The sequence below is a fragment of the Amblyomma mixtum genome, chromosome 9, assembly GCF_055824585.1.
Source record: "Amblyomma mixtum isolate Tamu chromosome 9, ASM5582458v1, whole genome shotgun sequence".
Taxonomy (NCBI): domain Eukaryota; kingdom Metazoa; phylum Arthropoda; class Arachnida; order Ixodida; family Ixodidae; genus Amblyomma; species Amblyomma mixtum.
The window spans coordinates 18818016-18844651 of record NC_143020.1 but is presented as its reverse complement, the minus strand read 5'-3'; the positions used below and the strand labels follow the sequence as shown (position 1 = coordinate 18844651).

Here is a 26636-nt window from a genome sequence, read left to right as displayed (position 1 = left end):
CAAGCGTCGTCTTTTGAAGGCTCTGGTCGCAGACGCAATAACTTCACAGTTGTATTCCCGTGACATTTTGAATTGCTTAGGGTGCCTGCAGAGGTCTTTCAGCTTGGAGTTCGTGAGCAATACCGAGCATTGAAGCTCAGTAACTAGCCGGTATATCTAGCCTCAAACGTGAATGCTTGTTTTTAGGTAGTGAACAAAGGCCCCGCGTGGATCAAGATATTAGTTGGTGTTTTGAGGTATATGGCTGAGGTATATGGCTGGCTTGCATGGATGTTATAGAGGCCGTCGTGCGGCTGCACCAGAACCACGGTGAAAGGTAACGCCCTTATTTAATCCGCTCTGCATACCTTCTTCGATATACAGTTTGGAAGCCGCCCCGGTGGCTTAGTGGTCTCGGCGCTCGGCTGCTCACCCGAAAGACTCGGGTTCGATCCCGGCTGCGGCGGTCGAATCTCGATGGAGGCGAAATTCTAGAGACCCGTGTACTGTGCGATGTCAGTGGACGTTAAAGAACCCCCGGTGGTCGAAATTTCCGGAGCCCTCTACTACGGCGTCCCTCACAGCCCGAGTCGTTTTTTGGCGTTTGAACCCCCATAAACTATAAAGCACAAATCATACTCTATGAAACTTATGCTCGGTCCACTATTGTGGTAGCCGTCAGTCACGTGAAGTTACGTTTACTATCATTCTCTTTCGTTAGCATGTCATCGTACCCACTAATAAAAACAACATATTGCCTCGAATTTTTGCAGTTCATTCTTCAAGCCAGCCCGCACTTCACTTTATCGCTTCGTTTGTGATGCAAGACTCAAACAGATATATCTCGATTGATCGAACCCAAGCGGAGCTGATTCTACGTTTTTCCAGATTGTTGTAGTAACTTTGCACGCGTATCTTGAGAGCGCGCTATCAGCATTAAATTGAATGCAGCTGAGAGGAGTATTGATTCTATTCTACGACCGCCGAGCCTGCCTGTTGCTACGCCTCCTTTTTGCCTTCTGGTTGCTCGATTACACATAAAGACGGGCCGATGAGCCTAAATCGAAACGCGGTGCGGTCTTTTGAAAAACAGCCTTGAATTTATTTGCTGGAAGAATATCCTAGTTACCGGATCTATCTTGTGTTAGGTCAAGTTTCGGGAAAATGTGATTGATCTGTGAGCTTTCTGCTGCCACACTCATTGTTTACAAGGACGTTTTTCTTTATTACTGAATATAGATTTAGCGACAGCGCAGATTGTGGGAAAATAATTATTGCTGGTTATATTAACATAGCTTGTGTTAATTCGAATACCGTGATTACTACGGGGCATGAGAAGGCTATAACTCAGACGTCCATTAAAATTACTTTTTCTTTCATTATAACTTAAATCGCTGCTATATCTTAAAATCAGTGGTTCAGTTTACGTTTGGAGCTCACAGATGAACAACATGCACGTGATGGTTATGACCTTAACCTCTGGTCGCTTATCCGTTCAAGATACTGTTCTTATTCCTTGCAATGCCAAGTGTGTACCGAAAGACCAAAGAATAGGTTGAGGCATAAAAATTAATAAGAAAATAAGCCTCTCCTGCACCACTGAAGTATCGCGGCTATAATCCCAATGGTAATAGAGAATATAAATATCGCTAAGTATAGATAAATATAAAAAGATATTGTAAAGCGAAGTTTGTTGCCTGGGATGATTAGTGAGCTCCGCCTATAACCAATCTCCAGTGCTTCCTGTGTGAATGCCCACCTGAAGACTGCTTCGTAAAACCGCTTCGGCTGCGACGAACCCAGAACTACAACATGAAGCACTGAGGGTTCATATATAGCTGATAAGAATTCTTCCCTAGGTACTCTCGGTGCAGCCGAATTAACTGACCCGTGGCTTCCATAGAACGTCCAAGATTATTCTTAATAAAAGGAGACACGTTGTGTGAAAAAGCCATGTGGATGCTCAAAAAAAAAGAAAGCTTCTTCCTCTCAATAGGCAATGCGTTACGGTGGCACGATCGACGTGGGCATCAGCGCAAATTGCCTTAGCATGCTGTAAGATATATAATTGAGTAAGCACTGGATGCCAATACAGAAACAACAACACGAGGAAATTACTCTTATATCATCAAAGAGCCGCTGTTTAACCTTGTAACCGGTTCAAATACCGCGCCAAAAAGGGGCGCTGAGTTAAGAGTTACTCCGTGGCGGGTAGAGAGACAGGTGACTTCATCACGGCGCTTGTAGCATGTCTGATCCAGGCAGTGGTGCTCAAATTTCCAACTGCGTGGCCTACGGTGTTTCCACTTATATATCTTTAAGCGTCAGCTGTAGTTAACATGCACCGTTACCCTTGCGAAAATGAAGTTTGCATAAACAACAGCTAAAATTCACGCCGCTAACATGGTACTCACAAAAGCTTCAAGCTGTGAAAGCGATCGCCCTGTTGTTTTGTAAAATAGCATAAAAGTATTGCGGAGTTATAGTATGTGAACAGGTTTTATACCACACAAAATCTAATCGCGATGGGGGCATAAGGTATAATTTTTGGAAGTACCTCTACTCCTCTTAATTTTCCTTGCACTTAGAACTGTAAAAATATTTTTATAGTCATTTACGATATAAGTTCTAGAACATGTTTTCGGTAAAATGTGGGCTACTTTTAAGATATACCTCTTGCTTAGCCTTATGCCTCACGTGCAGGCATTGCACTTTTCTATGCGCTGTGTAATCGTGGCATAAAACCCAGCTTTGGCTTTTCGTTACTTCCAGCGCTTAGCACAGAGACGCACTTATAGCTTCATTGCACTTGAATGCCGGAATGCCTGCCCTTGGCGCTAAATAGTCGTTGCGATTGGCGGTGAAACCCCGTTCAACTACTTCCTGGGAACTCTTTGACGGGAATAATCCTTTTTTTGCTTCATTGCTAACTGTAGGCACCGTCTGAAAAAAAAATATAAAAGAATCACTGAACAGCTTTCTGCACAGGTGTAAGTGCGTGGAGTAAAAAGCGTTCGAAAGGAGCCCATAGAGGCACACACACGAGCACAGAGCGACAGCTCTTCGGTTTGACCAGTTTACAGAGTAGAACGATACTTCGTTCCTTGCCTCATGTGTAACGTGTTTCTTGCTCGGTTCAGCCTGGATTGAAGCGTTTAGTCATTTTAAGGTTGAAACTTCATGCATTTAAGAGTGGGCTCTTCGTGTTAGGCGCGTTTATTAGGGACTATTGCTGCTGTAAGGGGTGTGCTGCTGAGGGTACTTTAGTGCACGCAGTTTGTGCAAAAGGGCACTGCTCTTCTAGGAAATATTTCTCGCACAGAGTTTCGTTAATTGCCTGTTTAACCTGGAATTATTAATGTTTGAATGGTTAATTGCTTCTGAAGAAAATATAAGCAGCGCTGGTGATTACATGATGATTTTGCTCCCATACCGGAGCCTTGTTCAAAATGAAGGAGAAACATGGTATTGCCGCTTTAAATACGGCTCATGACAAAACCTTCAAATAATGTGCGTACTAGTGAAAGATTTGCACCGTTGCAGTTCAGCGCACGTGTTGTCACTTAAATAATCAAAGACTCCGCAAACAGCTGTGATGCTTTGTTCTTCTCTTATGCGAGGACATCTGTCTGTGCCCAGTCGATATTGAAGCTTACAGATCACAAATGTTCGGCAAGCGCGTTCAAAGTCACTTGCCTATTCCTCGTGTCATTGTGATGTTCTCAAAATCTTATTTCGATCTCGCCAGAAACACCTATGCACCGCTCCACATTCGGTGCATGGTACTGCGTATACGACGTCTCGGAATTTTTTGTGCTTTAGTTTGTCTGTTACTTATGCAACTTCTCCCCTGTGCTTGCGGGTTGGCACATTATATCCTTAACTGGACTGTTTCTAGGCTTCTTTTAATATTTATTATATCAGCCATAACAGCAACAATGGTGACGCAGAACCATAACTTAATGTTTGTGATTTCTGTATGTTTCTTTGTAAGCATTTCCGGCATTAATTTATTGTGTGGCACTTGAAATATGCGCTCTTTGACCAAAGCTGCAATTCCGCTTTTAAAAATCATCGCCATACTCATGACCCGTTCCCAAAAGGGCCACTGGAGTGCCACAAGGGGGACACGATTTTGATGTTACATCTTACGTATATTTCTGCATTGGAGCTAACGCTGGAAATGACGCAGATGTGATGCGTACCAGGAGTCAAGAAGACAGCGCTGTTAAGCCAGCTGGTCGAGATGAGGGGAGAGAAGTGCTACCGGTTTCAAGAAATCAGAACATGACAAGCGTCCGACTAAATCTGTCCACTGAGCTTCGAGGCTCTCCTTGCCTTACTTTAGGAAGCGATGTGATTTTCCGCTCACTGTAATAATATCAGACTTCTAGACATTAACGCTTTCTTGTTCTACCACATCGTGCCAACATGTAACACTACTGTCCTCATATTTCTACTGTAGTCCTTTGCAGAAAATTTAGATACGCAAGGACTGTAATGGACATGCGCTGTGCCCCCTTCCAAAAAGAACACATACTTAAGGAATGAAATCACGCAAATAAAGAAACAAATGGCTCAATACCAGCTCCGCCAGAAGAAAAAGTAATCAAGAAATCACCCGTTTCTTTTCAACACCGTGTACATAATTTAGCTGCTCGCTTAAGAACATTGATGATTTATTGTTGAATGATAAATGCAATATTACGCACAAACGCCGCACGCAAAGTGTATCGTAGATTCATTTTAAACTTTAAACACCCCTCCCAAGCTCCTTCCCCCAGTGCAGGGTCGCAAACTGGTTCTTTCTCGCGGTCAATATCCCGGTCTTTTCTTGTCTTGCTTCCAGCATTTCCTTCGCTCTCTCACTTCATATAAAAGCAACACAGTATATGAACGACACCGCAGTCGAGGCGTACACATTAATGTATGCAATCTTTCCAGTCTACGTTCGCTGAAATCAAACCGTTCCACCGATAACGTCTGACAAAGGGTATGAAGCAAACTTTGGTTTGGTTTCGCTTATCGGGTTTGACGTCCCAAAGCGACTAAGGCTATGAGAGACGCCGTAGTGGAGGGCTCCGGAAACTTCGACCACCTGGGGTTCTTTAACGTGCACTGGCATCGCACAGTACACGGGCCTCTAGAATTTCTCCTCCAAAGAAATTCGACCACCGAGGCCGGGATCGAACCCGCGCCTTTCGGGTCAGCAGCCGAGCACCGTAACCACTGAGCCACTGGCGGCGGCGAAGCAAACTTTGCGAAGAAAAACTCTTTTAGCGAAAATATGGAAAGGGCATAAAAGGCTGACCATTTCTTGACCACAATGTACTTCATGGACACAAAAAAATGTGCCGGCGAACCTTGTCCACAACAAATGAAAGCCAGCAATATGTTTCGGTGAGGTATCTGTAGAGAACATTACACATTTTGTACTTAGGTAAGACTAGCTAAAGATGAGCGCACATTTCTTTTTCTGATGTGTGTGTTTTGGGAGCCTTCAATATATCTCGAAAACAACAGTGAAGTGACAGCCAATTATGCTAAATACCTAGGGGTAACCCTGTAAAGTAATCTGATGTGGGAACAGTACGTACGTTACGTATGTTACAAGGTCCAGGATAAGTTGCATTTGCTTAGATGAAGATTGCGTAATGCTCCTCATGCTGTAAAACTTAATGCATATAAAACACTCTTGAGACCCTCCCTAGAGTATGCTGCTAATATGTGAAGTGCTCACCAGAAATGTTTAAATGGAGATCAGAGCGAATTCAGAGCCTAGCAGTACGATTTGTATACTCGAACTATTCCTGGCATTCCAACTTGTCTGACCTATTAAAGAAAGCAGATCTACACAGCCGAGCTCAGCGTAGAGTAATATGAAGATTTGGGGTTTTGTACCGTCTTTATCACGGACACTCTAACCTAGCAAAAGAAGGGTGCCTTCGGGAACCATTCCGCCTTTCCTCGAGAAATAACGATGTGAAAGCACTTCGCCAACGCATAAGCCACAATAATGTCCACTAATATTCTTCCTTCCCTTGAACTATATGTCAGTGAAATAAACTGCCATCTGCTGTTGTCAACTGCAACTCAGAGGAATCTTTCTTAGAATATGTTAATCGCATTGATCTAACGTCAGTACCACCGTGATGACTGTGTGATGATGAATGGTTATTTTGTGCTGATTTGTGCCTTTACTTGTTTCCCTTGTTCAATTCGCTACTATAATTTTTTCTACCTTGAATCCACTCCTGCGTGGGCCCGAAGAGGGCCTGCAGTGTTCGTAAATAAATAAAATAAAGGAATAAACAGCATAAACCGAGTGAAAAGAAAAGATCAGGGTTACAGAAGGCCAATAATTAAGGGTAAATGCGAAGTAAGTGTTCAGGCAGAGGCTTGGAGCCTGCAGGCTTTGAAGCCTTTTTTTTTTCATTGTACCTGCAATTGAGAAGCGCCTGTCCTAACATGCAAACTGACTTCCACTATGCACAGGCGTAGATACACAGCAACTATAAAGGTGGTTCCATTTGGGAGCGGCCGGGGTGAGCCTTATATTGCTGTCACCGATTGATCAGCATCTGTCGCATTATGTCAGCAAAAAAGGTAACTGCTACTACTGCTTCATGAAGCAAGCGTCTATGAAGCATGACCAGTAAGCATGAATAAAACCAGCGCTGGGCTATCTGGTTCATGTCTACAAAAGTAAAGGTTTAGAGCCCAAATGAAAGACGGGCGTACAGAAAGACGATAAATAGGACGGGCGCTGTACTCCAACGAACTTTAGTGTTGTGAACCAGCAACATAGAAACATGCTAGCGTTCCATACGTTTAACGATTGGAATGGCACCTGACAAGTATTTAAACGGGGCTAGCACACATCTTTGCTTTGGGAATACTCCGACCTTATCGCAGCTGGTTCATGCCTTTCGACACAGAAAATAGACATTACGGTGTCATTGATGAAAGGGAATCCCAGCCTTTTTTATAAAAAATGCCTTTAATTATTCACATTCCACAGCTTCGTTGCTACAGCTCATTATTTTTTATGCGATAGCATTGCAAGCCTCATTGGCAAAAAAAAAGTAAACGTCATCGGGTGCTCTATAGAGGCAGGTAACATTCGGAGAGCACTAGAAGTCATCAGGGCTCCATGATTGCTGGTCACTCTCTTGAGGTCATGCGCCACTTTGTGAATTTGAGGCAGAATAGTGGGTCTGATACCCCATTCTCCCATCGGGATCGTCTTTTGATATTTTGCAGCATGAACTCTGTTACAACCACCACCATGTGGTCAGGGTAGCCTGCTGACGCTGGCTCTTCAAGCCCAGCTGGCACGTGACAAAATTATGTTGCAAAACACAATCTAAAGCCTGCCATGCATTATTTGTATTGGTTATCTCCGATTCGGTCAGATAATGCGGAATCAAGTTCTTACAAACTCTGGGCCCATGACACCAGCTCAGGCCTGAATCCTTCAACTTAACAATCAAATGTGAAAACTTTTGGCACTTGATTTGAGCTGACATCAACACAGTCATTCTCTTTCGTCAATATAATTAAATGGTCTTGTACAGCTGCAACGGAAAAAGATTAGCACAAGTGACTCATGACAGGAGCGGAAAAATTGCGAGACGCGGCGCTATTGTAGCCGTATGCGCAGATAGCGAGAGTGCCTGGCACATTCCACTTTCCAGAGTGGGGGTGGCCGACAGAAAGCAGCCCATCCGAAAGCAGGCACTGCCACACATTATTTTTGACAGTGCGTCCCCACTTTTGACAGTGCTTCCCCAGCACATTTTTTAAAGAAAAACGGTGATAAAGATAACTTTGCTCGCCACGCCAGCGCAAAAAAAATAAATAAGACGAGATTATGTGCTTAGCCGCCTTAGCACACAGTTTGGCTGATAAGACACGCATCTACAGGCGTTCGTTTAAGATGTTGCATTTCTGATGGGCGAATGTCTAGGTGGGTTGCTTTATGCCAGTCACCCCCGCTTTAGGAAATGGAATGTTCCTCGCACTCTCGCAATCGGTGTACTCATGGAGGAAGGAAAGAACTAAGGAGAGGCCCTGACGTCACTTTTTGTGAAGCCGCCCCGCAACCGGAAGTTGGCTCGGCTCTCCTCACTATCTTCCTTTTCCACCGAGCTACGGGGCGGGGATCGCGCGCGGCTCGCAAGCGCTTCGTAAAAGAAAGGCATCAAAAAAACCGCGCCGCTCGCCGCTACACTCCTACACCTCCCTCCCCGTAAACACGCACCTAGACACAGACTGGCGCATAGGTGCGGTGAACCTCTTCCGACGCCAGGCGAAGAAAGAAGACATTGCGCGCTCACCATCCTCCTCGGGCTACCGTACACCCGCCGTGTGGCCTTCGAAACGCAGCTCAGCATCGCCGAGAGAGGCTTCATGTTTCTGTGCTGTTTGGTGAGGTGCGAAAGTTAGCTGATCAAAACAATCTACGTTTCTTCGCGTGTCGAAGCGCGGTTCCTGAGTGCCACCTTTTCGCGAGATTCATTTCAATGCATCGATCGCTCCGCGTAACGACGCCAAGTTTGACGAACAAATTATCAAATGAGCGGTTATTTGCCGCATTTAAAAGCAATCCTAGATGCGTGCGTAACGTCACGACGCCAGGCATGTAGACTTTAACACGCAAGGCCGAACACACCGTGCCGAAAGCCCGTCCACCGCCACCGAGAAACACTCGGGCCCCTAGCAACAACGACGCTAACGACGCCGTACGCCGTTGCTAGTGGCCCGAGTTTTCTTAGCAACAACAACAACGTTGCTAGTGGCCCGACTTTTTAAGCCTAAATTTTGACGTCACTTCCGCCACATTCTCGCCAATGCATTGGGAATACGAAGGGCCTCTCCTTAGTTTTCCTTCCTCCATGGGTGTACTCGGCAACAATAGTGCCGCGTGTCGCGATTTTTTCGCTCCGGTCATGATTCACTTGTGCCATTCTTTTTCCGTTGCAGCTGTACAAACCTCCAGATTTTTAGGACGTTGCCAGTGTCAAAACTTCAATGAAATCAACTGTCAATAGCAGTGTAAAAGTACTGTATGAAACATGGGCCACGCAGCTGATATACATATTCCCTGACGCCGCGAATAAGCACTCGACATTGAAAACTGCAAAACGGGATTTCATAGATTCCCCGAAAGGGAGCGGTGTAGCTTCGGACTCATGTTCTCCTAGGTCTCTGCATATTTGTAACGTGGGCATTCAGGCATTCAGTCACCTGGGCTTTTCTGCGAAAGGTTGACATCTGCCAGACTCGGGATGTCTGGCACCAGCACGGTAAAGTTGCTGCGCATGCAGCCATCTGTTAACCTGGTTCCATTCTCCTGTTTAAGCTTGTGTACACCATCGAAATGTAGGCCTTATCCGTCGTCCGTAGTGGCTAGATCGATTCCCAGGTGTGGCTGAGGTCTCGGAACAACTTGCGTGAGTGCGCACGAACGAAATTCCTGATGTGCAGCGCTGCGCCTGGCCATCCCCATGGCATGCTTGCAAGCCGTGTGGCGTAGCTTGTAGATTTCATTCGAGACATAAAGAATTGTGAAGGTCACCAGAAAGATTTCGCGGTGACCACAAAAGGAGAAAGTAAAGCAGTCTTGCAAAGTAGTGGTTGCCAGACTAAAGGATACCAGGCACATTGTAGTGATCCTAACGTTGATAGACACTGATATTCTGTGAAGGATTTTTCAGACCGGGACGAAAGTTGATTTGTTTAACAATAGGGTTCATGTTGTATTTATTTTTGAATAACAAAAAATTCCCGACGATTACGTTACTTCCTAATGCGAAATTTGAGCCCAGCTCATCAGCTGTTTTAGCTGTTTGATAGATTGAGGCAAAGAATTCGACGGCGGCGGTAAGCTTCTGATGTGCGGCACGCACGTCAGGATTCTGGCGGCGATGGCGTTGAGCCTCTATCCTGGCAGCTCGTTTGGCAGCAGCTGCAGACGAAAGACTTCCGCCAGTTGCCTCACTCATGGGTCAGAAAGAACTGGCAGAGAATAAACTATTTACATAGGCAGGCGGTTCGCAGTGGCGAATGGCGGCGGCTATGCGTATCGGCTCGGGCGGTGCGCATATCGAGATCCGCCGCCACCGATCCGGCGCTCTGGTTGCCGCATAGGGATGGCATTGCACGAGTAGCAAAGAGAGCAGTTAAGTTATCGGGAGGTCGCGGGAGATGGCGCCAGGAGCGCGCGCAACTAGAGCAGCACGCCACCCCGGCTGCGGAGCTGGTTACGAGGGACAACGGCGACGGCGACGCCGCGAAACGCAGGAACGGGCGCCATAGAGCTGCGCTCCAAAAGTGAATTAGTTAAACTTGCGTCAGCGCAGAGAATAAAGACGACGGACTAGAAAGAAGATGAATCGGTAAAGCAGAATTTCTAATGCCTTATGCAGTTTTTAGTTCGCGTTTCTTGTGCCGTTTTACAACCCAAATAAGATCCAGCAAGTGGTTTAGCTATTCTCGCCAGTGTTTTAGCACTCACAGCTAGGCACTTCAGTCTAAGTGGAGTTTCATTGTCGTTGACAACGAATACATGTGTTTCTAATTTTTAAATGTGCTAGTTTGTTTATTGTTCCTTCTAGAAGAATTCCGTGGGCTTTCAGGATGCGCTGAGCTAGAACAGGAAGACGGCCGTCACATCCGAGAGACCATTTCTCTAAATCTCGTGTATGCCGCACACTTTTGTATTTTTTGCTTTTTTCGGGGGCTTGCTTCACGTCGCCCAACAAGCGCAATCAAAGAATCAAGATGGAAAGCACCCTGAACATCAGATGCTGCGAAAAGAGAAGGCGACATCAATATGTGTCAGAAAGCAGACAAGGATTGGTGTCGGACTTTGTAACGTTTCTCTTCATTTCCCATTTCATGAGCTAATGAGACTTCACTACGAAACCACGGTGAAACTAGTGACAGGTGCGATGAACAAGTACAAAATTGGTTACTGTTGACAAAAGGTCACATAATAGCCTAAACGAAGAGAAACAATCATTAAAAACATTTTCAGTCTACCCCATCGTCGAGAGTAGTCGTAACCACCACATGGATTGCTGGCATGGCAGGACACATTCTAGGACCGCAGTACGATTGAACTCAGTTGAATTTATTTTAGGCAAACAAGGCACAAAAGTACAAATCTGTCTAAGAGGCTGACAAAAAGGCACAGATGCCTGACTAGTGTCAATCTCAATACACAAAACACCTCAGCATACGGTGAGGGAAGAGGAAAAAAATGAATATGTTACAATCCCCGAAGAGCGGATAAGAACGGCAAACATAACACAGGCACTGACACTGAGCGGGAGTGGAGGGCTAAACTAGTAAATGTAATGCAGGCATTGAAAGGAACCGGACATGATTTAAAAATTCAAGTTCCTACTAAAGTGATATGATGGTGTGGTGGTAGCGAAAGACGCATATTTTCCAGGCAAGAGCTTGTTTGCGCTTCGACTATTTTGCTTTGCCACTGTTAATCGCTTGGTTTCTTCCGTGAATAGCGCAAAGGAATTTAAAGTGCTATGACATTCAAACGAGGCCAACAAAGCTCTGCTTTCGACAACTGGTAGTGCCACCAGTTTCGTCTACTCCTGTTCGATCGTGCTTTGTAGTGATTAGGATCTGCCTGCCTAGTTTCGCGTGTTGCGGAGCCGTCGTGGCCAGCCAAAATTCTTCCAGCTAGGCTTTAAGCGTCCCCCTCTCTTTTCGCGCTTTGACGCGCAATAGGAAAGCTTTCGCAGCGCCGAAATAACAAAAAGGCTTAGTGCGCAGCTGTCTAAGAATAGAGCCGAAAACTGTGGACTGGGCTCTGCTATATCCTGCATTACTTCAACAGCGCACCTCTAAATATCAAGGCTCGTGACCAAGAAGCCGGGAACGACAGCTTTCTCATGTCTTCCATGTTCAACAGCCTTCCTTAGGGTGCTGCAAATATGCTAATATTAGAGGACGAAGAGCAATTTCGCACGGCGCAACGAGTCCCTGGTGAGAGCTTCTCTCGCGGCAAGGCGAACAGAGCGTCGCCTTCGCAATGAGGTGAAAAGAGCATCTTCGACAACGGTGCCTCTGTTTTGTGGTGTGCAGGTTTTATGACGCTGTTGTATGCCAGGCCACGGGGAAGCTGAGCTTGCAGGCGAGGTTTGCACAGGTCATATCTAGGACATCGTCCTGACGAAGGCACGAGACACAAACGCGAAGATAGCAGCGCATAAATGTTTTACAGGCAACGTTCGGCGTGCATGAATGGCAACAAATCGCGGCGCAGTACGTGTGCGTACCTGCATGGCATAGTACACGCGTAGCACGGACTACACCGCGATTCTTTTATTGCAAAAATTTAATTTTGGCCTAGACCCAAGAATTTCGGTGTGCATCTGGAGATTTTGTGTAGGACCGTCAGTTTGCCGCAGTAAGGATCTTGTCCCATCTGTCCTGATGTGCCGAACTGGGCCTTCAGCCAAGAGGCCAGTTTACTTGGTTGATTTATGGGAGTTTCACGTCCCAAAGCGGCTCAGACTATGCGGGACACCGTAGTGAAGGGCTCCGGGAGTTTCGACCACCTGGGGTTCCTTAACGTGCTCTTACATCGCACAGTACATGGGCCTCGAGTTTCGCGTCCATCGAAATTCGACAGCCATGGCCGGGATCGAACGCGCGTCTTTCGGATCAGCCGCCGAGTGCCATAACCACTGAGCAACCGCGGCGGCTCAGTTTGCCTGTTGTCTGTGGCATAATTTGACATCCCAACATAAAAGGCACCTGTGAGCGAGATGAAGATGGTATGTTTGGAGCTAAAACAACATTTATCGGTGAATGAACACTATAAAGCAAACATAAAAACTGCACGGGCTCGTCGAGTGTCCCCTACCTGGCTACTTTCACAGCAACAAGCGAATAGAAAAGAGTTCAAACAGAGACTTGTAAAGAAAAGGAATGAAATGATGAAGTGGTAGAATTCGCGTGCGGTGCAAAGGCTGCGAAGAAGTCAGGCACGCCCCCGGCAACCGTTGTAATTATTAAGGCCAACTATGGATTATTTACACCGGAACCATAATTTACTTCGGTTTCACGGCGCAATTAGGCGCAGCTTTTTGATTCGGTCTTGCAAAAAATTATATAAATGCCATATTTCGAAGACCTATACCCGCAGTAGTAGCCGTTTGAAAATTAGAAACCAAATTTCCCCGGTGCTCGCTAGAAGTTATTTAATCTATATAAGATGGGCATATACGATAGCAGCGTAGAACGCTGCACATCACCGACGTTGATGGGGTCGCAATGGCTTTTTTCGTTATAGGTTTATTTTTTTCATTGAAACTATGCAGTTCCTTAGTGACTACAGGTTGTTGCTGTTTATGTTTATTAAAAATGCTTTTTTAGCGCTGTTTCTAATTCTTTGTGAAAATACTGAGAGTAAATGATTGCTTTGATGAGAGCCGGCTGCTTTGAACAATTCAAAGAGATATATTGACCACCAAAAGGAGCATAGCATTTCAGCTTACCTGCTTTTAGGTAGCCATGTTGCTCTTAAGCTTTCGGAATACTTTCTGCAATTTATCAAAGAAAGAGAGTGCGACTAAAGTACTAAATCTAACGCAGTAGTCCTATCGCAAAAACTTTATAGCCTGCGGCAACTTGGTAGGCATTTTATTTTTTTTTTCCTTTGTAGTGCATAGTTCACAAATGACAAAAATTGGAATGAATAATTGATTTTAACGCCAATCGCAGTCATGAAGCGTCGATACGAAAAGAAAAACAACCTGTCCGGGAAAAAAAACGGCGCAAGAGGAAGTCCAGCTCTACAGGCAATGCGAGCTTTTCTTTGCGCCTAGAGCTGCGTTAACAATAGCTTCGATGCTCGCTTGTATCATCTGTCCACTCTCGTTGAGGGAATCTTCTGCTTGGCTTAGTACTCCACTGAGTATGAGGGGTACTTCGGAAATAGTGACGTCTTCCACGTTGATGACCTGCGAAAATCGCAATAAATGTTGCAACTCTCAAGAAAAGAATGAGCATAGAACGCGATAAATAAAATAAAGAAACAACAACATATTCAGGGCACAGTGGCTTTTTGGCTTCTAGTCAGAACGTAGAAGGAAATTGATTTAGACTAGGTGATGCTTATAATGTTTGTTTCAAGAAAGAAACTGCGTATATTTAGCACCTTCTTGACATTTGGTTTGTGGTAAAGAGTTGTTCAGTTCCTATTTAACATCTTCTGGGCATGGAAGATTAGTGTCTTGGCAAACTTGATGCTTTATGTTTTGTTGGCTGTTTTAGGCCTGCAATATACAGGTTCGTGCGATGCTTCCTTTCTTAAGAGACCTGCGCTGCTTGAATTAAAACAGACACAACGCGGACATCAGATACAGCAGGGGTCATATCAACGAGAACGGTGAACTGTTCCTGTGTGACGTCGCTATCAGTGCCCGTATAAATCAAATCAGCGCTGCTTTGGTAAGAAGGAAGTTCTAACTAGTCTAATTCCAATTACTTCATGAGACGCAATCTTCACCTGCTTGCTTCAAAACTTCGAGAGGCTCGCAGAATGTACCGCATATACTTTGTAAGGGCATCATCGTTTCAGGACAAATAAACAGACCCTTGCGCTACGCGAAATGGCACCTGGGCTCATCGGCCGAAGATTCTGGACACCCCAGCCCGATGGCATCGTTTTCTTAACTTCCTGAGTGAAGTGTACCCTTCTACGGGTGCTTTAGGGGTTGCGCGGTCACGGATACCAACAGAAGCAGCAGCTTGATCTGGCTGAGTAGCGCGCTAGAAAATACAAGCGCCGCTTTGTCTTCGATGTCTCAAGGTGATCAGTGCAACTCAACTACTCTCACATTCACGTTCAGAAGACCTTAATTTTGTGCGTCAAGAACATGACCGATTCGCCCGTATCCTATTCGTAGGGCTTGCAGGAGATCTGTTGCTATGAAATTTGCTTCCAATGTTTTAGACAGATTGATGCCGCCTCGTACGCAGAGTCATTATCGCCACATGGGACGAAATACATGGCTGTTCCCCTGACCTTAAAATAGTTACACCCTACAGCAGCGCACTGATTCTGCGCAAATTTCGTAACCTGTTACGGCCACCTTCTCACTGAATCTGTCCCTGTACACTAACGAAGCAGCAATTGTCTCTTGTGAACGTTTTTTACTGCCCTCGAACACTTACGCTATTTTATAGGCTAATATATCAACACCTTGTGTTTGGTTATTAACCTCTTAACCGCCATCCCCAGAAGTGTACTCGTCGTGGGAGGTAGTACAAATATCGCCAATGACGAGTCACACTCGTCCAGGCTTATGTTGCACAGCTCCCACCGCCAAAGACGAGTTATGGCTGGCAGTTGCATAGCTTGGCATTTTCAACATAAAGAGTGGTAGTTTTAAGTCGTTTTAAGTGCATTAAGTCTAACATGCCATTTAATGATGGCGTCACAGATGAAGAATGCCGGCGGCGGTGATGTCCCGGGAAGCAGAGCCACTTCTTGGAGCTGTTCTGACAACAGTTTTGCTGAAGATCCAGAATGTGTTTCCTACAATGACGCTGATTTCATCGGGGAGCTGGAAACGGCTACATATGACGACCAGAGCTACAGCGACGATCGCGACGGTGAAGGGCTGTGTAGTGCACGTTAACTACTAAGGATGGAGCACGACGTTACGACGAAGCAGCGTCTATGCACTTTGCAGCGTGTTACAGCGTGTCGGATCGAATAAAGATGGTATATTTCTATGCCTTGTAACCCATTACTACAGCATGCACTGAGCGGAAGCTGCTATCAATACCAAGTTTTTAAATATTTTTTTCTTCTTAAATCTAAACAGAAAACAATGAAGTAATATATTTTCAGAACCAGGATTACTTGTGTAAAAAAAATACGACTACGTAAAAATTTTGTTATTTAGTACCTTTCATAGAAATCAGTCTGTTGGTTAAAAAGTAAATTGCGCTGCTCTATTCTTGCTCTTAAGGTTCTTTATGATGAACGCCAAGCAGCACCCTAACAGCGATTCTTGCGGGAGAAAGCCGTGTACATATCCCCGCAATAAGCCTTGTCCTATGTAAGCTCTATGTCACCATAACTAGGAAATGTTTCTAATCACATCCATCACATGATTTTCTTACGTTCCCTCCTTCGCTTTGCTTCGCTTGCGATCCATTCTGTTGTACCAGTGAATAATCGGTTATAGAGCCTTCGCGTTACATGCTCGTGCCTTACCAATTAGGTATTCGTGACTAAAAAAAATGTGTTCTTTACTAAAGCAGGCCTAATAACGACTTTTCATATAATTTGCCATTCTCTTACTAACTGAAGATTGTAAACGGTGCTATTGTAGCCGTTACTAAGCCAAGAAGCTAGTACTCGCAGTAACTACCCTCGGTAACTGTGCCTGCTCATACGCAGTAGGTTTTGAGCAGAGTCCAGTGCCAACTATTTTGGTAAAGCGTAGTTGTCAGTGGAAAATTACGGTTTTAAATAAAGAGTTTGATATTAAAATATAATATCTCAGATTCTGGTACGAAGGATTAAAGGATTCCAGACACAAAATTCCACCCTTCCCAAACAAGTATTTATGCTAATCGCTCGAGTCCACATATTTGCACGTTATGACAATACGTTATTTTCGGGGTGCCAAATATACTTCTTTTGACTTGTTCCTGTAACAATGAGGCGTTATAAATACAATTCAATACATTTTAGGCAATTTAACTTGTTCCCGTATCAAAGGAATTATACCAACATTTCTACTAAGCGCCTCTATACTACTACGCCCTAAAACATGTTGCTATACCTTTTAAAAACCAGACTCCTGCATTCATTTCAGAAACTGACTCGATATCTTTATGCATATTGTTTTTTAGCGCATTTTTCTGCGTCTAGATATTTGGAAGCTCTCCCTTGAATATGCGAGATCCGGTAGCGTTGAGGTCGCCTCCCATATAGACCTTCCCATGCCCCGCGGGAAAACCGGTTTTCTGGGCTGTGGGGAGACCGTGGGGGAGCTTAACGCTGAACTCATTCATGTACTACGAGCACAGCCCAATGCCCAATAGGGCGGCGCCCATCGATCACTTTTTTAACAGCTCTATATGGACTCTAAGCCAGCAGAGGATGGAAGCAACGCATTCAGTGGGGTCAGCGGCCGACAACAATCAGAGCTTCGACTTGTGTGCCGGCCACAGTGCACATACTTAGCATGACAGACGCTTCATGAAAACTAGGCGTGACAAGCACGGGAGTCATTTACATCAAGCGAGCAACTACAGACGGCAGAAACAAAACAGCTAGAAACGAGAAAACTGACCGCGCACTTTTAAAAACTCAAAATCAACTTGATCGCATGGTAGCGCGCATGATTCAAATAAAAATATCAGGTTAATCGCATCGGTTTATGTGACAATTGTGGTCTATATTATTTATTTAGACAGAAAATGCACGCTTACAAGCGGACTAGCGAAGAGCAACGACAGGTTGCGAAACGTTAGTAATGTCCAGGTATACTCCATCCACTAATTTAGTAAAAAGGAGTAAAAGGAAATAAGAGTTGAGTTAGTAAGCAGTTCCACTCGCAAGCTTTTCGCAGCCTTTCTTTAAAGGGCCACTGACCAGGGTCCGGATATTTTTGAAAAACAAGCCCACTGCATAGATGAGGCATCGAAGATAACCTCTGCAAAATACTAAAGCCATGCGCGCCCCGAAAAGCTGCGAAAATTCAAATCAAAGACCGCTCGTTCTTTCCTTCAACAAAAACGTTCCCGCCCCACTACTCTGAACCCCCTTGACGTCATGGGGGTTACTTTCGCTAAAGGCACTCCATTGGTGCATCATTCTGACTGACGGGAGAAGGTTGGGCGTAGCCTTGGCGTCGCGTCGTCTGCACAACGCTTTCCGCAGCGCCTTCTGTTCTGCCACATGCCTACAAACCCGCATGAAGGAACACAAAAAAAAGCTGCGGAGGGAGCGTACGGCGACAGCCTTGAGCCTTAGCCATAAAAAGTAAAAAACAGTAAACCTGAGTGAGTTGGATGCGCACGCAGCGACTGGAGTAGCAAAAACCAAGAAAAGAATTCTATTGAAGGCGGGGCCATGACGTAGACATGTGACGCACTCCACAGACACCATGCCTCCCGCTTACATCGGAGAACGAAGGGGTGATTTTGCCTTGCCGAGCCTACTCGACGAGGAGCGGGAGAGAAAAATCTCGAGGAGGGAACGGAAGGAGAGGAGGCTCGCTCAAAGAGAGGTAGAGAGTGTTTGCAACCAGAGGGTGGTCACAGGCCTTTTAAGAGTGTAGCATAAAGGCCGCGGTAGATATTCCTCCTTTCAAGTGGGATTCATGCATATGGTTTTGTTTCTCTCACTTAGAGAGCCCTCTTGATGCATAACGCAGGAAACAGTTTACATAACGCGAGGACGTTATAAAACCGTTTCGAACATTTTACTACGCTGAATATTCCATACCAAGGTTCTCGTGCTACATTTGCTCTATATTGTATAGTTTAACTACGTAGCCTACTAGATTTGTGGTTAGGCTTGTTGGTATTGTTGCATGGCTAGAGGGAGCAGCGAGAAAAGCTGAGGACGCGCACATAAGCTAACAGGATAGCGAACCACCAAAAATTTATTCAGAGCGACAAGAAGGTTTTTAATTGCAAGCCAGGAGCCACGTGACACCAGAAAACCATTAACAGCTCGCAAAGCAAAGTAATCGTCACGTCAAAGCACCATTAAATGGCCTATCAAACGTTTGGCGGGTATGCAGCAAAAATTCAGCGCGCAGCAGAGCCGGTGAGCCAAAATCAAGACCAGTAGATGACTAGAACGCAATGAAAACGGGAAAAATTACAATCGCGAGCCAGAGCAAAGTCAAAAACTAAATGTGAAGTCAAAAGTAATAGTTAACACTATAAAGTCAAAGGTAAGGAAGAAGAGAAAAAAAAATTTCTAATAAGGATAACAGAACGGAGCGCAAGCGTAGTCAGAACTGACATTTATAGCAAACACGATGCAGATTTAACCAAAACGAGCTGAAAAAAAAGTTGCTAAGGTTTAGCTTTGGTTAAACGTGGTAGGTGGCGTAAGCATCCATAGCGTTCCATTCGGGGTCATCACCGGTTGTAGACGATTCGGTTTCGATAGAGACGCGGTGCGCCCGTCTAGCAGCGTCTTGAGCGCGCCGCTTAGCAAGGCTCTATTCGCGTTCTTCATCTGTCTCCGTTGCCGTTTCCTGGCTTCGGCAAGCCGACGTAGCCTCGCTTTCTGTTTATCAGGCGGCATAACAACGGAGCCGGCAAGCGAGCGAACGCATCTTATACGCCCCTCCCCCCTCGTTCTCCAGCCTCCTCTGCACACTCCGCAGCTGGCGAGAGAGTGGCGAGGGCAGGGCCTCGCGCCGCACTTCAAGGTCAAACGTGCCTCGCAGCCGCCCCGACACGAAGGGCTGAAACCGGTCGTAATATTGCTTTCGCAATAAAACGGAATAACAGGAAGGCAAAACGAATACATTAACGCAAAAGATAGGTGAGAATTAAAAAAAACATTATAGGAAACCATATTCCTTCTCAGTAAGTAACATAGAATGGGTGCTGCCCCACCGTTTGAGATTTAGATGACCATTGTAAGACATGCCAAAACTGTGAGCCACTGTAGACACGTGCGCGAATGAAAGCGCGGACTGGAGACTCTGCTCATTGCCAAAGCTGGGGACAATTGAGCGCCATTCTGGCACAGAACTGCGCTCACTTTGGCGTATCTTATACCCCTGTCAAGCGGGCAAGTTAAGTGCACTTAAGGAGAGTGTACTTCGCTGTAAGTACACTTTGCCGCATCTAAACGACGCAAGTGGAGTGTCACTCGCGGAAAAGTGCACTCCGCTGAAAGTGCGTTCACGGACCACACTTTGCTGGCCGAGTGCGTAGCCTCGACGCCAGCGGTTCCAATGGTACAAAATGTATAGTGCATAAAAAGTACTTACAACTTCATTTTACGTGCTATAACACTGTTTTCAGAAAAAAAGTTCCTTGGTTATAGCTACAAGCGAAGCGACAAAACAAGTAAACGTGATCAGATGCAATGGATCCTTCCTCCATGAGCAGATGCAACATCGCTGCCCGCCGCCATCTTGTTTGTTGTCGAAATTCTGGATAGTCTTGGCTGGTCTTGGCTTTTCATCTATTTTCATTTTGTTTCATCGTTAAAAACTGCTGAACCTCGTTTTATTTGCGCTATCACGTTAAGCAATCAAATATTATGAGTCTTTTTTCTTTTCCATCGTCCTATTCAGAAACTCCGCTCTTATGTCGCCAATTTTTTTTTTTTACCATGAGTGCACTTTGCTTTCCCGTTTAGCACTGCGTAGCCCAAAGTATCACTCGGGATGCCGAAGCGCACTCCCCGTAAGTGCACTTAACTTGCCCGCTTGACAGGGGTATTACAGTGGTCCTCCAAAGCGAGACCAGTGTGGCAGCACCCCTTCTATTTTAGTGACTGACAAGGAATATGGTTTCCTAGTACGGTGTTAATTCTGACACAGCTTTGGCATTCTTGTATTGACTTTGCCTTTCCGTTATTCCTTTTTTTTTTGCTCGTTATGGTTAAAACTGCCTCTTGTTTGCTAAAGTTGCGCAGTTCTGGGTCAACTTACGCTCCGTTCCGTTATCCTTTTAATAAAAGTATTGTTTCTGGTATCCTTTACTTTTGACTTTATCACACGTTTCTGATCCTGTTAACTTTCACGTTTCACTTTACATTAGTTTTTGACACTGCTCTGGCTCGCATTGTTAATTTTTCGCGTTTTCATTGAATTCTAGTTGTGTACTGGTCTTGGCTTTGGCTCACCGGCACTGCTGCTTAGTAAATCCTTGCTACACGCGTGCAAGACGTTTGAAAGTCTATTGTTGGATGGTGTGTTGATATGAAGATTTCCTTGATTTCTGTGCTGTTAATCCTTTTCTGGCGTCGAGTGGGTCTTGGCTTGCTTTTAAAAACCTGCTGGTCGTTGCCAATAATTTTTTGGTAATTTGGCACCTGTCCTGTTAACTTCTGTGTTCGTCGTCGTCTTTCCGCGCTGCCCCCTCTATACATACGTAACCTACCTTGACAAGTACTCACCCCGCTTACTATCTGTACTCTAGTAATGACAGTAAGCAATTAGTAGCACTTATAATGTCAGCTAAATTTGGGCGAGTAAAAAATTAGTAGCGAGCTAGTAACTGACGGAGGGAGGTAGTAACGCCTGCTGTTATTAATGTCCTAGTAAGTAACTCGACTTTTTCTATGATGTCAATAACTCTGCAATGCCATTAACTCGAGTCTGTTCTTGATTCATTCAGCTCTCTTCCTGTGCCTTAACAGTAAATCCAGAATTTTGCTTTCCATAAATCACTGCGCACTTGTAAACTTGTTTTCAAAGTTTTTTTTGTCAGCCTGAAAGGTACCACATCTTAGCTGACCACTTGCCATATACTTCGAATGCTTCGCTGCATATCGTGATTTTTCATTCATTTCATTCCTTACTTCTCAATCTGACGGATGGAGGAAGCCGAGGTAAAAGCTGCCTGCAGAACATTCGCAGGGTGAGCGATCAGAATGGGCATAATACAATGAAAGAAGAAATGCATATAACTCGAGGATCAAATTTAAGTGATTGCTTTAAAGAAACACGAACAATAATCATGCAGCGTAAAATGTATAGCAAGTGGTGGAACCTATTGATTAGAGGTAAAATTCCTTGAGAAACTTGAATTCTGACGTAGTTCGGTTGAGAATTTCTATGCCTCTACTGTGAAAACTATTTAGAAGTCTGGGTAGGCGACAATGAAGCATTTAATCAGCATAATTAGTTCGGGACCTGGGACCTTTCCACACATCTGCATGACGAGTTAGTTGTGCTGCGCTGTACCCTTCCGAGATTTCCGAACAATGTTCTTTATAATTTTTCACCCAGCCTTACTGCTTTCCGATTTTGCACCACATATTTCAGTTGTCCTCTGAGTTGCGTAGCAACGCAAAATCCCCAGGAGATCAGAGATTTTTCTTAGGTATCCTCCGTAAACATTTATCCCGAAATGTTTCCTGCCGAATTCACTTACCTACTGTAAAAAAGCGGTGAATAGTAAGGAAGAGATCGGGTCTCCCTGCCTGGCACCTACCCTAATTAGGATTCTACCACTTTACCTGAGGAGGTCTTAGCCAGCTCGGCTGCGTGTATGAATACTTTCGAATGTTACATATGCGTCTTGTACACCATAATTCCGTTCACCCTTGTTTTTAACATTTCAAAGCGGCACGGGCTGTCAGAGAGGCCTCAGTAGAGGGTTCCGCAATAATTCCGCCCCCTGTGGTTTTTTGGCGTGAACTGACATCGCACAGCACACAGGCACCTTTTGCGTTCTGCTTCCATCGAAACACGGTCGCCGCGACCAGAATTTAGAGGTTTCCTCAATCTCACCAGTCCAGCGGCCAAAAAACTGAGCCACCTCGGCGGACATAGCCTGGTGCTGTAAGGCATGCATGGGTGCTGATATTTAGACTGAGTGAATTGCTTACTCGTAATCTAAGAAGGCTAAATACGGGGTGTCCCAGCCAAGTTTTGCCATGATTTCAAAATATGCCGCGGCACTCTAAGACTACACGACGAAACGCACATCGCTGACTATTATTTAGAGTACGGTCCACTATTATCTGTATTCAGCTTAATTGCATAATTAGTCAAAATTAATTGAACAACTTCGCAAGGAAGAAATAAGGAAAAAAATTCCAATCAGAAAGCTGCAGAATGGTCCAAAAAACGTGCCATTGAACAGTTTGGAACTTTCTACCTATTACATATTAGTTTTTTTCCCTTCTCTGCAGATTCTCGCGAAATACAAGCAAATACCACATGAAATGTCCACTTGCGCGCCACCATCACGGTGCTCTGGAACGTTCCACGTGAAACGAACAGATGATTGAAAAGGTGATAAGTCAGCTATGCAGGCGCTGGCTGTGCGATTCGAAATTTGGATGGGAACGATTCTGTAATCATTTGTAACTCATTGCCTTCGTAGCGATGCTCAAACGATGTGGAACCGAACAACAGAAAGCCAAATGACAGTAGGCTTGTCATGCGCTAATTTCTCAAAGTATTATAAAATGCGCCTGCGCAGTTTCTCAACATATAAACGTACAAAACAAGCAAAAAAGTTGCGTGGCGGACTTTTCTTGGTTATCGCTGAAAATGTAACCAACACTCAAACTCACCCGAATCTTGGGAGGCGCTTTCGGTGGATCGGTGGAAATTTTTACCTCTATGTCCATGCTTCCTATAGTTGCATTAATAGTATTTGTACGCTTTTTATGCCAAAACTCACTGCTCACTGTACACTCCGCTTTGATCTGAAAGAGAAATGTGGTATTATAACAGAATGATAACCATGGCTCTATAATTTGGTAACCGCAATAAAAAAGAGTTTTCAGCCTCAAATTTTTGAAGCAGTGATGTAAAAACCGATAAGTGCTCATTTCATATTTAAATTCATCAATATATCCCAGAAAGCGGAATACAACAACAGTGCAAACGGATTGCTTTTTCACAGAAACGGCTGAAACAGGTGTCGTGGTATGCAAAATGACCAGGGGTTACTGAAAATTACTCTTTAGTGCGTACGTTTTTGTGTTTTTTTATTCAGTACCATTGGGAATACTGCGCAGCTCACCAGTTTCAGCCGAAGTAGCCCTCTTGTGTACTTTTCATCCGATTTAATTTGAAGTACTTCCACCGAAGACGGTCCGCTAAGCATCAGCTTAGTCACATTGTGGTTAATCCATGTTATACCATCTGTATTCAGGTTGCAGCTAGGGTTTCCTTTGCTTGTGAATATCTTGTTTTCGTTTTTAGTTGTAATGATGTCGCTGATTGTGCTCGCGTCACCTGCAGAGTTAAAAAACAAGTAAACAAACAAACCGTTTGGTGGAGTTAGCACTACAGAGAAAGCATGGTGGCACAGATATTCCCGCCGCTAGAAACACTCACCTGTTAAAAGAAGAGCGCAGCAGATGAGAAGCTGAAATATCATTTCTGAAAGAAAGGTATGTTCTCTCGAGTACCGCTTGTCAGTGGCCTATGTTCCACAGTTCCACAGTGTAGCTATATGCCTTCGAGGGACAGGCTGCAGGCTAGAGGCACTATTCTGTGCATGGAGATAGGGTATAGAGGCAGCTCCTACTCGCCGATGCCTCATGTTTCGTGCGGTGTAACGCAAAGCGGCTGGAGGGTAGGTTATACCGCAGAGATCGTCCTTTGGTTTCAGCAGAGACCGGATGGCTAGCGGAACACTGGTTTTCCCGGCTCGTTTTCTTGCCTTATCGGGATTGTATGCCGATGAGTGTTGCAGTTCGAAATGAAAATCAGCCCCAACCTTCTTCATATGCAAAACACCTTCGTATTAAAAAGAAACGGCATTTCATGGCGTTTATTGCGGAAGTGGACAACAAGGAATCGAAAAATGTTACAGGCGCACGAAACTAGAAACGCTCCTGGTGAGAACCTTACGTTCCCTTTAGGCAGACAACCATTTTGGCAGCGAAAAATACGCACGTATATCAACACGCCTGGTGCACGTTGCACCATGTCGTTTGAGCCTCCGCCATAGAAACTTTGTCGAATCATCAGCCGACACACTCGCCAAACTAACATACTTACCACTGCTCTCCGCAGCTGAGTTGACCCGAATTGATTAATCGCCAGTGGCAATTACAATAATTAGAATAATTACAGTAAGCAGAGTAATAAAATTTGTAGGAACTGTGCACTTGCGAACAATGGGGGGGTACTAAAAAAATGCACAGACACTTTTCATAAACAGCTCGCGAAGGGAAGGACTTCTATGGCACATATTCACCCACAAGATTCTTTTCTATTTAAGGCAGTAATGAATTGGCTTCTGATTGTTCCATATCTGTCTGCTTTCTTCCTGTGTTTTTATCGCGCCAAGTTAATTGAGCATGAAAAAAATTACAGGATGGTTGCGAGTGTAACTCGAATTACCGAGCTCTAGGTACTGTGTGAGGGTGAAAAACATTTCACACACATGTTATGTTTCTTTCTTTCTCGCAGTCATAGAGCCAGAGCTGAATCCAAACTTGCCTAGGACTGCAGTGATGATCTGAAGTGAACTATGTTCGAAAGATTGCTTACAGCAGTGACAGTTAATCGATACATCTGTTTAGACGCGCCTGTTAGCGCGTATGAAGAACATGAGCAGGCGTGTGAACACGATGACATGAAGGGCATTAAGATGTTAAGGTGTTCCAAAGCGTCCACGAAAAGGCGCCGGGGGATTTGCGCAAACTATTCCGAGCACACTTCCCTAAGAAATTCGGGAACCTGGCCGAGAGACGCTTGTATCCACGTTTTTCCGGAAGTATATTTCGAACCACTCACTTCTGGCATCCGAGGAGGACGCCCAAGCTACTAAGCCACCGTGACGTCCTTGTCCCGGGGTCGCTAAGCCGTTACGGTGCTCGGCTGCTACCCCGAAAGGCGTGGGTTTGATCCTTGCCGCGGCGGTGGCATTTCGATGGAAGAGAGAAGCCTTTTTGCTTTGCGATGTCAGTGCGCGTTAATACACCCCAGGCGGTCGAAATTATCCGGAACACTCCACTACGATGTCGCTCATGGCCTGAGTCACTATGGGATGTTAAACTTCACGAAACCATGAAAACATCTTTCTTGTGCCAGTCTCCTCTCCTTCATCTCAATCAATGTGAAGGGGAGGGGATTCACCTCTCCACTTGGACATCCGCGGCCCACCACCTCCCACCATCTCTTCGTCTTCGCTCGCCCTCCTCCTGTCCTTTCAATCTGAAATGGTCGATTGCTCTCTCCGCTTTTGTCACTTGAAAACCGATGCAGGTCACACTGTCGATGCTGACGCCACCGACGCGCCAACTGAGGGACGAGATAAACAGACCTAACGCTCTAAAATCATATGAGGGTTACGAGTGCGTGATGCGGATGTTTGAGCTTTAGCTTTGGTGTGAGAGCAAATTATTCTTTAAAAGGAACATTCTGTTTTTTTTTTAAAGTCAGCCAGAGGCGAGTTCGGAATGGTTCAGGAGAGCAGTAATACTATACTTTGCGTATACTAACCAGCTTGCAGCCAAGGCGGACACCGAAACCACTAGGCCTCCAGTTACCTCCGACCTTCTGTCTCTTTCCTCACCTAGTTTCCTTCTCTCTTTTGCTCTTCCTGCAGAGAGAGAAATTTGAATATCTGCACTTCGTCACCAACCAACCGAAACCGGTGGCACTGTAGACGCCGATGATGTCGATGGGAAACTACGAAACGAGCTCGAAGTGCTAAGGCTGTAATAGAAACTTTCCCAGCAGCGTGCTTTAATAAACATCCACATTCGTTTGGGTCAGACGTGCAGGCACCACTGTAAGTCTTTGAGTTCGAAACGTAGGACGAGACCTGCGGGAGAGTTCAGCGGGAGCACTTTGGGAAGCGCTTCTCCAAGAAAAGCGCTGATCGCAATCGCTTCATTCAATGCTGTTATTCACGTCGGGCGCCCTGGGAGATTGACAAATTGTTGTAATACTGTTTTATGTTTGTGTCGTAATAGCCTC

General features: G+C 45.1%; 1 protein-coding gene across 1 annotated transcript; it reads right to left on the bottom strand.

Moving 5' to 3' along the window:
* Positions 1-13808: 13808 nt before the first annotated feature.
* LOC149328425 (uncharacterized) lies at positions 13809-24081 on the bottom strand. The gene is made up of 4 exons (XM_089560939.1): positions 24039-24081; positions 23722-23936; positions 23267-23401; positions 13809-13976 (listed from the first exon to the last, which is right to left on the bottom strand). The coding sequence occupies exons 1-4, from the start codon at positions 24079-24081 to the stop codon at positions 13809-13811; spliced, it is 561 nt and encodes a 186-aa protein (XP_089417065.1).
* Positions 24082-26636: the final 2555 nt, after the last annotated feature.